The sequence below is a fragment of the Trichechus manatus genome, unplaced genomic scaffold (assembly GCF_000243295.1).
Source record: "Trichechus manatus latirostris isolate Lorelei unplaced genomic scaffold, TriManLat1.0 scaffold00113, whole genome shotgun sequence".
Taxonomy (NCBI): Eukaryota; Metazoa; Chordata; class Mammalia; order Sirenia; family Trichechidae; genus Trichechus; species Trichechus manatus.
Window position 1 is genome coordinate 5,187,066 of NW_004444049.1, and position 12,942 is coordinate 5,200,007.

Below are 12,942 nucleotides of genomic sequence, written 5' to 3' on the forward strand. Positions count from 1 at the left end.
GGCCTCAGCGGCTTGAGAGCGGGATGGACAGATGCTTTTACCTGCCCAGCTTCCACGTGTCTCCTGCCTCCTATCAATTAAGTATCTCTCCTCTCCATCTCTGATACTAGTTCTGAGGTCCCTCTTCCATTCTGAAGCTAGCTCCACCTCACTGACAGCCAGGCTCACTGTGTGTGTGTATGTGTGTGTGTGATTTGAGTTGGGAGCACTCAGGTAAAATGGTCTTATTTACTAACCCCACCTAGGGGTAGATCATCCAATAGGCAAGGTAAGCATGGTGCTTATCTTTCTTACCAGATCATCTGTAATGAACAATCTCACATTTTTTCATCACATCAAAGACTGCTTCCAGGTATGGCTGGCATATCTCTGTCTCCCGATCCCACAGCACGTTCCTACAGAATCAAAGCCTCTTTTCAAATTTACAATCCCTGACAGGCAGATGACCCAGTAAACAAGGTAAGCACAGGCTTACTTGTGCTTACTTACTAATCTGTAGTGAACAATTTCACATGGGTTTCACATCTCTGAAACTTCAAACGATCTGGTAAACAAGGTAAGCACCATGCTTACCTTGCCCATTAGATAACCACCCTTGCCCCCACCACACACACACTCCTTTCAGATCTTCTATCTAGCTGGCTCCATTTCACCAACTGCCCCCAAGGGCGAAGTAGCTGGGAGCAGCAAAAGAATGGGGCCCCAGGTCCAGGGGAGGTGAGGTCTAGGAAAAACAGAGAATAGGACTGAGCCAGGAAGTTCCTTTCACTCCTGCCCAAACCCCTTCCATCACGGCCACCATCCCAGTTGCCTGCTGCCACTCCCAGAAAGGACAGCACAAAAGAAAGAACAGTGGTGCCCTCCTCTCCAGCTTGTCAGCCCTCTCAGGCAGAACCACTTCAGACCCAAAGGAAGACTCTTTCTACTCCTGAAACCTGAGAGTCCCAGCAGATCATCTGAGGCTGGAGGCCCTCAGGTGCACCAACCTGCTGGGGGAGAGGTGTCTGTCTGAGCAGGCTAAGCTAACGGCTGACTGGTGAGGAGATAATGGAGCCAGGGCCAGAAAGGGACACGCTAGGGACGCGCCAAGCAGGGCCTCATTTCATCACAACAGCCCTGGGAGGCAGGCAGGGTAGGATCTCCCCCACCCTGCCCTGCCTCCATTGTGCAAAAAGGAAGACTGATGGGCAGAGAGAAGCTGACATGCCCAAGGGGACAAACTGTGACTACAAGCAGTTCTCCTGACTCTGAGAGCCCCATTCCCTTCTCCTCCTCAACAAAGACCCTCACATAACACCCACCCATTGCCTGTGTGGACCTGGAATGGGGGTATCCAGCCCCAACAGTCCCAGCTTTGACTGGTTGCCCCAGCATCCCTGGCACACCAGGCCCAGAGGGAAGGAGAAAGCAGGGCTTCATTTCAGAACCAAAGGAGGGGCTCGTGAGAACTGGCTTGGTTTGGGGAGGTGCTGCTGCCCAGCTCCCAGGTGGCAGGAGCTAAGAACTAAGAACCCAGTTGCCACTGAGTGGATTCTGACTCATGGAGACCCCATGTATGTCAGAGTAGAACTGTGTTCCATAGGGTTCTCGATGGCTGATTTTTCTGAAGTAGATCAACATGCCTTTCTTCCCAGGCACCTCTGGGTGGACTCGAACCTCTAACCTTTTGGTTAAGAGCTGAGTGCTAACCATTTGCACTACCCAGGGGCTCCAAGGACTAAGAAGGCAGTGGAAAATTCAGGACCACCCCCCTGCACACACACTGGAGTGCACACAGAGCCTGCGCATGTATTATCTCTGCAGTCCCAGAAAAGCTCCAGGAAACAGGGCAGGTGAGCTTGTTCCCGTTTTAGAGCTGGAGCTGGAGGCAATGGGTTCCATTGGGCATTGCCTCTTGACTGTGAAACTATGTGGTAGACCATGATGGAACTCGGTTCTCTGATTCCTGGCGCACGGTGCAGGGGTCCGGGTCCGACTAAAGCTCCGGCAAGGAGTCCTGGTGAGGAGCAGGAGCGGCTAAGCTGCAGGGGGCAGGTCCCGGGGAGTGTGGACGGCAGGTTGGAAGCAAGCGGTCCCAGGATGTCAGGGCAGATGGGTCCAGACAAGGGGTTGGAGCCCTGCTTCTTGCTGGAGGTGGAAAGAAGGAGAAGGGGAGGGGGAGAGAACACGTGGGTGCCCGTAAACGCATCTGTGCCTCTAACTCCACCAGGGGGGCCCGGCTATGCCGGAGTATCCAGACGCCTCGGTTTCTCCTTATGTATAGCGAGAGAGACACATGTTGGTTTCCAGCCGCTGCAAGGCTGCCGGACGAAGATGCCCACATCCTAAGACGCCCCGCGAAGAGCGTTCGCTGGCAGCGCGGCCAGGGCCGCCCCCTCCCCTTGCAGCCCCTCCCCCTCTCCTGCTCCCGGCCCCCGCCCCGCCTCCGGTGTGCGATGCGGGGGGGCGGGCGGCGGGCAGGGCCGAGCGGAGCGGAGCCGAGCAGCCGCCGCCACCTGATCCCATCCAGGCGCGGCGCGGCGACCGGTCGGCATTTGGCGCGCAGGGCCCCGGCGCCCTCGGACCCGGCGCGGAGCTCGGGACCAGACGCGGAGGGTAGCGGCGACCACCTGGCAGCAGCCTGGTCAGAGGCAGAGCCCGCGCGGCGTGAGTACTGCAGTGGCCGCCTGGGGCTGGGGGACGATGGTGGGCGGAGTGTCCGGGGGCCCTAGAGCCCGGGCCCTGGAGGAGGGGCGTGCTGCCCTGTGGGGAGCGGGAGAGGACGGGGCGAAGGGCAACGCTGGCGTGTGCCTCAGGGTGACCTGAGCCCGGTGACTGGAGCCCTGGGAGAGGTTGGGATGAAATTGAGGGAATGGTGGGGGTGGGCAGTGATGGAGAGAGGAGGATGTAGGGAACTCGGAGACAGGGATGTGGAGGTGGATGACAGGGAGAGGGGGCTGGGGACCTAGAGCAGACTGGGGGAAGAAAAAGAGGAAAGAGAGAGAGATGGAAGAATATTTGATCTCCTGGGGTCATTAATTTGCAATCCCCTCAGTCTCTCGGCCCCTTTCTCCTTAGTGCCCCATTCAGTTTCCCCACTCACCCGGCTGTGCCATCCCTAAGGTCAGGATGGGGTCCCTAGGTCACCCAGCGGTCAGGTCCGGGTGGTGCCGGCCAGCCCCCTCCTCCCCTAAGTGGAGCTGGAGGGGGAGAGGGGAGAAAGGGCACGTTTGGGATGGGTGGGCATCCGGGCCAGTTTTCCAAGCTCCGACTGCCTGTGCCATTTCTTCCTTAGTTCCCTGGAGACAGGAAAGCAATTTGCCAAAGCCGGCAGCAGCCTGAGGTAGATGGTTCTTACTAAAATTAGCATCACTATTTTGATGAGGCTGGACGTTCTGACCTGTCTGGGGTTACTGAGGGAACCTCTCTATCCCTTCAGGGAGCAGACACAGGGGACTGTAGCTTAAAGCATCCAAGGAGCAGGGGCGAGTTTCATTTCTCTGGTGCTGGCCACAGCAGCACCACCACCTACCCCATGCCAGCCTGGAGACTGGAGGGAAACTGGGCACCGGGCGGCCCCTCCGGCAGCAAGTGCTCCGACTCCATCTCCAAAGGGGCGTCTCGGGAGTGAGCTTGCCAGGAAAGGAAGACCTCCCCCACTATTGGGGCAGCACCTTTTCTCAGGACCCGGAATGTTTATCCTGGCTGAGTGCCCACCCAGAGGAGACAGGGTTGCTGCTTTCAAATACCTGAAGGTCTGTCATGGGGAAACAGGCTTGTTCTATGTGGCAGAGGAAGGCAGCACCAGCAACAGTGCAGGGTGGAGGGTGGGAGGGGACAAGCAGGCACCACTGGAGGCAAGCTGGTCCTGGCTGTCCCGGGAAGAACTTCTCAACAGCCAAGGCTGCCCAGAGGTGGTCCAGGGTGCATCTGAAGGTGAGGAGGATCCTATCATTGCTGGTGGCCACGCAGAAGCTGGTGTCCAGTACTGAGATGCCCAGGTCTACGGAGAGCCTGAGCCACGGAGGGGAGAGGGGAGAGGTCCAGGAGTGGGGTGGAGGGGGCACAAGCACTGTTCCCTCCTTTGTGGGGCCTGGTTGAAGCTCCTCCCCAGGGAAGGCCCACTGCAGCTCCCCAAGGCTTGGCCACCAAGGCCAGCCGAGCTTCTCTGAAAAATGGGTGGTTCCAGCAAGCTCACCAAGAAGGGAAATAGGTTTGCCCCCCATTTTGCCCCTTGGGAAACTCTGGTCTAGGCACTGAGCCTCTAGGGAGGATGAATGACAAAGGGAAGGGAGGGCCTCTGCCTCCCAGCCTGGGCAGGCCAAGGGCCCCACTTCTTCTAGGTCACCCCACCAGACAGAGCCAGCTGCTCCTCTGCCCCAGCAATCCTCCAAGAGACAGGGAGGCCTTGGGTTTTCTCTGCTGTGCCCTTGGTTGCCCTCGGTGGCTAGACCTTCACCCTCCTTGGGCTCCAGGAGGATTAAATCTGTCTGCAGGCGGCTGGAGGAAACCAGGTGATGGGCCTGGAGAGAAGGGGAAGGCATAACCAGGACACCTTTCTACCCAAACAGGTTTAAATGTCATCCAGGATTAAATGGGGGTGGGGGAAGAAAAGGGACTGGAGGCCAAGTCGGGCTGCCAGGGGAAGGTGATGGTCCAGAGGGTTTTCACATTACCTCACCCCTCCTGGGACCCAGGTGTCCTAGTTCCACACACATGCACATGCCCATAAGGTTCCAGGCTCCTCCCCCCCTTCAGAGAGGAGTGTGTGCGAGGGCTGAGGCTGAACCTGAACCTGGAGACGGAGGCGCCTGAGACAGAGACCTCACCCTAGCCTGGGTACAGGCATTGCTGCTGAAGCTGACTTTCCACTGGAGCTGCCAAGGGCTGGACTGTCCTTGAACCAAGGCATTCACGCGGAGACAGGTGACTGGCCAGAAACCAGGCACTTCTCTAGCTTCTTGCTCCTTATCCAGGACAGGGGTCTACCTTCCCCTGGGGATCCTCAGCAGTGCGACAAGCAGGAGCTACCTCCACACTCCCCATGCCACTGCCCCTCCCAGGCTGCCATCCATTGCCTGGCCTGGCCCCTCAATGCAGAGCCAGCTGACGGGGCGGCCTGGTGTCAGGTGTCTGGGGATGGACTCCGGATAGAGTTCCAGGAGTTCAAGCCCCTCCTTTCCCCATGGATGTGCTGGTCTTGGGCCCTCACAGCAGGAGTCTAGCTAGGAGGACTCAGAGCACAGAAGCATGCAGAATTGCCAGAGTCTAGGGTAGGGACATTTTTAGCAACTTCTGCAGCCTGAAATTGATCAAACATGCAATCAAGATGCATTGATAATTACTGGTGTTTGGAATGTGAAAGTTAGAAACAAAGAAGGATCGGTAGTTGGAAAATATGGTCTTGGTGACAGAAACAGTGCTGGAGATTGCATGATAGAATTTTGCAAGACCAACAACTTCTTCATTGCAAATACCTTTTTTCAACAACATAAATGGAGACTATACATGTGAACCTCGCCAGATGGAATATACAGGAATCAAATCGATTACATCTGTTGAAAGAGATGGAGAAGCTCAATATCATCAGTTAGAACAAGGCCAGGGGCAAACTGTGGAACAGACCATCGATTGCTCATATGCAAGTTCAAGTTGAAGCTGAAGAAAATGAGAACAAGTCCACAACAGCCAAAATACGACCATCTGAATTTAGAGACCATCTCAAGAATAGATTGACGCATTTAACACTAATGACCGAAGCCCAAGTTGTGGAATAACATCAAAGATATTGTGCATGAAGAATGCAAAACGTCATTAAAAAGAGAGGAAAGGAAAAAAAGACCAAAATGTATGTCAGAAGAGACTCTGAAACCTGCTCTTGAACATAGAATAGCTAAAGCAAATGGAAGAAATGATGAAGGAAAAGAGCTGAAAAGAAGATTTCAAAGGGCAGCTTGAGAAGGCAAAGTAAAGTATTATAATGAAATGTGCAAAGACCTGGAGTTAGAAAACCAGAAGGGAAGAACACGTTCAGCATTTCTCAAGCTGAAAGAACTGAAGAACTTCAAGCCTCAAGTTCCAATATTGAAGGATTCTACAGAGAAAATATTGAACAATGCAGAAAGCATCAAAAGATGGAAGGAATACACAGAGTCACCGTACCAAAAAGAACTGGTTGATGTTCAACCATTTCAGGAGGTAGCATACGATCAAGAACCAATGGTACTGAAGGAAAAAGTCCAAGCTGCACTGAAGGGAATGGCAAAAAACGGGTCCAGGAATTGACCAAATACTATTTGAGATGTTTCAAAAAATTGATGCAGTGCTGGAGGTCCTCACTCGTCTATGTCAAAAAATTTGGAAGATAGCTTCCTGGCCAATTGACTGGAAGAGATCCATATTTGCGCCCATTCCAAAGAAAGGTGAGCCAAAAGATTGCGGTAATTATTGAACAATATCATTAATATCTTGCACAAGTAAAATTGTGACGATTGTTCAAAAATGGCTACAGCTCAAGAGACAGAATGGGCCACATAAATCAGAGACTTCATCGGCCTGAGACCAGAAGAACTAGATGGTGCCCGGCTGCCACCAATGACTGCCCTGACAGGGAACACAACAGAGGGTCCCTGATGGAGCAGTAGAATGATGGGATGCAGAACTCAAATTCTAGTAAGAAGACCAGACTTAATGGTCTGAGACTGGAGGCACCCCAGACAGCATGGCCCCTGGACTCTCTATCACCCCAGAACTAAAACAATTTCCGAGGCCAACTCTTCAGACGGATTGGACTGGACTGTTGGACATAAAGTGATACTTGTGAAGAATGTGCCTCTTAGTCAAGTAGATACAAGGGACCAAAGGGGCAGCTTCTGTCCAGAGGTGAGATGGGAAGGCAGAATTAGGAGCTGGTTGAATGTTCATGAGGAATCAGGGGCAGAGGGGAGGAGTGTGCTGTTGCAGAATGGGGTGAGCGGTTGGGGTCTCATCACAGTGTATGTTAAAAAAAAATTCTGCACGGGAGACTAACTTGAAATGTAAACTTTATTTAATTACAACAATTAAAAAAAAAAAAATGGCTGCAGCAGTACATTGACAGAGAACTGCCAGAAGTTCAAGCCGGATTCAGAAGAGGACGTGGAACGAGGGATGTCATTGCTGATGTCAGATAGATCCTGACTGAAAGCAGAGAATACGAGACAATGTTAACCTGTGTTTTATTAACTACGCAAAGGCATTCAATTGTGTGTATCGTAACAAATTATGGATAACATTGCAAAGAATGGGAATTCCAGAACACTTAATTAAGCTCATGAGGAACCTGTACATAGACCAAGAGGCAGTCGTTTGAACAGAACAAGGGGATACTGCATGGTTTAAAATTAGGAAAAGTGTGCGTCAGGGTTGTATCCTTTCACCATACTTATTCAATCTGTATACTGAGCAGATAGTCTGAGAAGCTGGACTATATGAAGAAAACGGGGCATCAGGATCGGAGGAAGACTCGTTAACAACTTGCGATATGCAGATGGCACAACCTTGCTTGCTGAAAGTGAAGAGGACTTGAAACACTTTTTGATAAAGATGCAAGACTACAGCCTTCAGTATGGATTGCACCTCAACATAAAGAAAACAAAAATCGTCACAACTGGAGTCATAAGCAACATCATGGTAAACAGAGAAAAGATTGAAGTTGTCAAGGATTTCATTTTACTTGCCTCCACAATTAACACCCATGGAAACAGCAGTCAAGAAATCAAATGACATATTGTGTTGGGCAAATCTGCTACAAAAGACCTCTTTAAAGTATTAAAAAGCAAACATGTCACTTTGAGGACTAAGGTGTGCCTGATCCAAGCCACGGTATTTTCAATTGCCTCATATGCATGCGGAAGCTGGACAATGAATAAGGAAGACCGAAGAAGAATTGATGCCTTTGAATTATGGTGTTGGCAAAGAATATTGAATATACCATGGACTGCCAGAAGAAGGAAACAATCTGTCTTGGAAAAAGTACAGCCGGAACGCTCCTTAGAAGCAAGGATGGCAAGACTTCATCTCACACACTCTGGACACGTTATTAGGAGGGACTAGTCCCTGCAGAAGGACATCATGCTTGGTAAAGTAGAGGGTCAGTGAAAAAGAGGAAGACCCTCAATCAACAAGATGAACTGACACAGTGGCTTCAACAATGGGCTCAAGCATAATGATTGTGAGGATGGCGCAGGACCAGGCAGTGTTTCATTCTATTGTAGACGGGATCACTGTCAGTCAGAATGGATTCGATGGGACCTAACAACATTGCTACAGAAGCAGCACCCACAGTGTCTAAGGGCATGGACTTTGGAGTCAGAAAGAGCAGGGTCTGAATCCTGGCTCTGCTGTTACCAGCTGTATAACCTTGGACAACTGTCATCATCTCTTAAAGCCTCACTTGCCTCATCTGTAAAATGGGAATAATACCTGCATTAGGGTTGTGGTGAAGATTAAATGGGATGGAGTATGAAACAGTATTGCACATTTGGTAAGTTTGTATTATTGAACCCTTCCCTATGTCAGAGGTTTGAAAAGGTGGAGGCTTGGTCTGTGTTTCTGAGGAGCTCAGTCTCTCTGGGGAGTCAGGACCAGCTCTTAGCTGAAGCAGTCAGGCAAGGCGTCCTGGAGGAGGGGAAGCTGTGAGTTGAGACTTGTTCTCTGAGCCAATCCCTGGTGCCGAGGCAAGTCTGCTGGCGAGGGGGGGCGGGGAGCAGATACAGGTGGTCATGAGACAAAGATGTATTAGGGGCAGGCAGCGAGGTAGAGATGGGGGTCAATGGAGGGAGCAGCTAAACCTGAAGGGCTGGCCACTCCAGACCCTGTAATTCCACCCAAGTCTGGGTTATCTGCAGTAGTGAGGAGATAGGGTCTTGGTAATGGGAGGCAGGAATCTGATCTTCCCTGGCTTCTCTGTCCGCCCCCGCCCCCGCCTGGCCCTTTGGAGCTCTCCTTTTCAGCAGTCCTGCTGGGGCCCAGAGCCCATCTCTGCCACTGCAAACCTGTCTGCCTCCTTCTCCTGCCAGGCCTCGCAGGAAACGCTGGCTCTGCTACCGGAGCCCCAGGAGCCCCCATGAGTGCCGGTGAAGGGAGTGCTGGATAGCGAGGTCCCAGCTGGTCCAGGGGTGGGCACCCCACCATGCCGCCCATCCTCCAGCGCCTGCAGCAGGCCACCAAGATGATGAGCCGCAGGAAAATCCTCCTGCTGGTGCTAGGGTGCAGCACCATAAGCCTCCTCATCCACCAGGGGGCGCAACTCAGCTGGTAAGGGGGTGGGGCTTCGGGGAGGGGCGGTTCTCCAAGGGCTGGGCAGCTGGGTTAGGACCAGAACTGAGAGTTCTTCCCGTTCCTTCCAATTGCCAGAAGGTTCTTCCTTCTTCCCTCTATTCTGAAAGTGCTTTCCATACGGTCTCTTTAGGCCCACACAACCTCCCTGGGCAGAACTGGTCTTCACTGAAAGGGCTGAATGACTTGCTGAAAGTCATACAGCTCGTCAGTGACAGCTGGGACAGGAATACAGCCTGAATTAAGTACAGGATCCTTCCCACTGAATCACGTTCCCTATACTCTGCGTGCGCCCCTCCCCAATTTAGTCTCCAGGGTGAAAGGATTGCAACAACTTCTCACTGCTGCGGTCGTTCTGAGCAAACCACCTCACTCCTGAGCCGTTTCCTCACCCATAAAATAGGAATGATGCCACGTCTCACCCAGGCTAGTCACCCTGATACAGGATACCAGGTGATGATAATGGGAGCCCTGGCCCTGCTCCGACTCACTGTATGAACCCAACCAACACTGGCACCTCACCTCTCAGGGCCCCAACATTTCCATTTTTGCTGCCCCTGAGGACGGCTGGATGATTTGCTGGTCTAAGTCTAAAAAACTAAAGGCCTAAAGTCTAAAAGGACCTTACAAGTCACCTGCAATCCCAAATACCCTTGTTTCTGGAAAGAGGGCTAAGATCATTCTTTGAGTACTCTTTTATACACTAGCAAATCCCATAAGCCTTGAACAGTGCCTGGCGCATAGCAGATGCTCAAAAAAATACTTGGTGAATGAATGCCTGAGGCTCCAGAGGCCTTAACAGAATCATAACAAATGGGTTACCTGGAAGCCCAGTGCCTCCCATCTACAAGGTGAAAGAGTAAAACTGAGAAAGAAGACAGAAAGCAAGAGGATTAGCTGGCTTTATCCGAGTTGTTTTCAGACTCTGTAAGTGATTTATCTCTGCCTGGCCCTCAGTTTCTACATCTGTAAAGTGAGATTCCTCAAGGATCTGCAAGGGCCTTTGTCCCTTATATTAGTTATCTATTTCTGCCTTAACAAATTACCCCAGATCATAGCAGCTGCAAACAACAAACACTATGTGACAGTTTCTGTGGGTCAGGAGCCCAGGGGTAGCATGGCTGGGTGCATCTGGCTCAAGGTCTTTCATGCAGTTGCACTCAAGCTATCTGCTGGGGATGCAGTCTCATCTGAAGGCTTGATTGGAAGGGCTCTGCTTCCAGCTCACTCATGCTTGTTGGCAGGCTTCAGTCCTCCTAGCAGGCTGACGGACTGAGGGCCTCTCAATTCCTTGGGGGCTGTTGCCATCTGGCGTCTCTTCATAGTGATGCTGACAATACAGCAGCTTGGTTGCCCCAGTGTGAGCTGTCCTGGAGAGACACCACGGCAGATGCTTTTATAACGTAATTTCAGAAGTAACATCTGCCCTATACTACTACTTAGAAGTATCAACAAGTGCAGCCCACGCTCGGGGGGTGGGGGGAGTGAGTGGGAAATTGCACAAGGGTCTGCATACCAGGAGGGCAGCAGAGGATCTCTGGGGTCACCCTAGAGGCTGCCTGCCACACCCCTCCCCTGTTCTATGGACAAAATTTAGGATGAGCCACTCAGTGGCACATCCCCCCATCCTTAGGGAGGGGTAGAGGTGAGGCTGCACCCCTTTCACACCCTCCTCCCTGCACACTCCCTGGGCCCTGCAGGTACCCCAAGCTGTTCCCCCTGAGCTGCCCGCCTCTGCGAGAGTCACCACCGCGCCCGAAACACATGACCGTAGCCTTCCTGAAGACGCACAAGACGGCAGGCACGACTGTGCAGAACATCCTGTTCCGCTTCGCCGAGCGCCACAACCTGACGGTGGCCCTACCGCACCCAAGCTGTGAGCACCAGTTCTGCTACCCGCGCAACTTCTCGGCGAACTTCGTGCACCCGGCCACGCGGCCGCCGCACGTGCTGGCCAGCCACCTGCGCTTCGACCGCGCCGAGCTCGCGCGCCTCATGCCGCCTGGCACCGTCTATGTCACCATCCTGCGTGAGCCGGCCGCCATGTTCGAGTCGCTCTTCAGCTACTACAACCAGTATTGCCCGGCCTTCCGGCGCGTGCCCAACGCGTCGCTCGAGGCCTTCCTGCGCGCGCCCGAGGCCTACTACCGTGCGGGCGAGCACTTCGCCATGTTTGCGCACAACACGCTGGCCTACGATCTCGGCGGCGACAACGAGCGCAACCCGAGCGACGACGCCGCCTATTTGGCGGGCCTCATCCGCCAAGTGGAGGAGGTCTTCTCGCTCGTCATGATCGCCGAATACTTCGACGAGTCGCTCGTGCTGCTGCGGCGCCTGCTGGCCTGGGACCTGGACGACGTGCTCTACGCCAAGCTCAACGCGCGCGCCGCCAGCTCCCGTCTGGCCGCCATCCCCGCGGCGCTGGCGCGAGCCGCGCGCACCTGGAACGCCCTCGACGCCGGCCTCTACGACCACTTCAACGCCACCTTCTGGCGCCGCGTGGCTCGCGCCGGCCGCGCGTGCGTGGAGCGCGAGGCGCGGGAGTTGCGCGCGGCCCGCGAGCGCCTTCTTCGGCGCTGCTTCGGTGCGGAACCCGTGCTGCGGCCAGCCGCGCAGATCCGCACCAAGCAGCTGCAGCCGTGGCAGCCCAGCCGCAAGGTGGACATCATGGGCTACGACCTGCCCAGCGGCGGCGCGGGCTCCGCCACCGAAGCCTGCCTCAAACTGGCCATGCCCGAAGTGCAGTACTCCAACTATCTACTGCGCAAGCAGAAGCGCCGGGGCACTGCGCGGGTCCGGCCAGAGCCCGTGCTGGACAATCCCCCGCCTCGGCCCATCCGAGCGCTGCCCCGCGTCCCCCAGGGCCCTTGAGCTCTGCCTGCCTCCGGAGGCCGGGGCCTGCCCTGCCTTGCCAGGATCCATCCTCGGGCTGCCTCTGTGCCTGCCCCATCACAGCCCTTTCTTAAGGGGCTTGATCCCCCGCACCAAATTTGGGGGACGCCTCGCAAACTGAGCCCACTTCCCTGGGGTGGGCTGAACCCTGCCTTTGGGGAGGGTGCTGGTAGGCCCGATCGAGCCCCGGGCCACCCTCTCTTCCTTCCCAAATGGTTGGTGACTTTGTCAAGAGATCTGAGGCCTGTCTAGGACTGACCACCGTGCTTTTTTCTGGGGTCTGAGCTCCCCACCAATCTGGGTCTTACCTGGACCTGGAAGGGGAAGCTGAGCCTCACCTGGCTTTTCCAAATGGAGGAGCCCAGGCCCCAGACAGGAGCTGAGCCCTGGGGAATGCTGCCCTAGCTGTCAGCCTCCCGGCTCTTGCCCTTCCTCCAGGGCTACAGGGGCCCCCACACTGTCTTCCAGGTTCTACCCTCCCCACAGACCTGAGCTGCTCCCAGACTCTTAGAACAAAGCGTTCTTGGGTCGGGCCTTTTGTTTGTTTGGTTTTTCCTTTTGTAATAAAATACCTTGGAAACGTGCTAGTTTGTATGTCAGCCATGGGAAGCCAGATTCCCTGCGTGTGAGGAGGAGGCAAGTGCCAGGAAGAGCTGTGGCTGTGCCCACGGACAGGACTCCCATCAGCTCCCCTGCTGCTCCTCCCAGAGGCCCACAGCCCTCACCAGCCCTTTGATCACAACACGAACTGGC

At 54.2% G+C, this 12,942-nt stretch overlaps 1 protein-coding gene across 1 annotated transcript; it reads left to right on the forward strand.

The window, feature by feature from the left end:
- Positions 1 to 8,993: 8,993 nt before the first annotated feature.
- On the forward strand, positions 8,994 to 12,482 carry GAL3ST3 (galactose-3-O-sulfotransferase 3). The gene is made up of 2 exons (XM_004383711.1): positions 8,994 to 9,276; positions 10,998 to 12,482. Exons 1-2 carry the CDS (start codon positions 9,152 to 9,154, stop codon positions 12,166 to 12,168), a joined length of 1,296 nt encoding a protein of 431 aa, XP_004383768.1. The 5' UTR covers positions 8,994 to 9,151; the 3' UTR covers positions 12,169 to 12,482.
- The last annotated feature ends 460 nt before the right edge of the window (positions 12,483 to 12,942 follow it).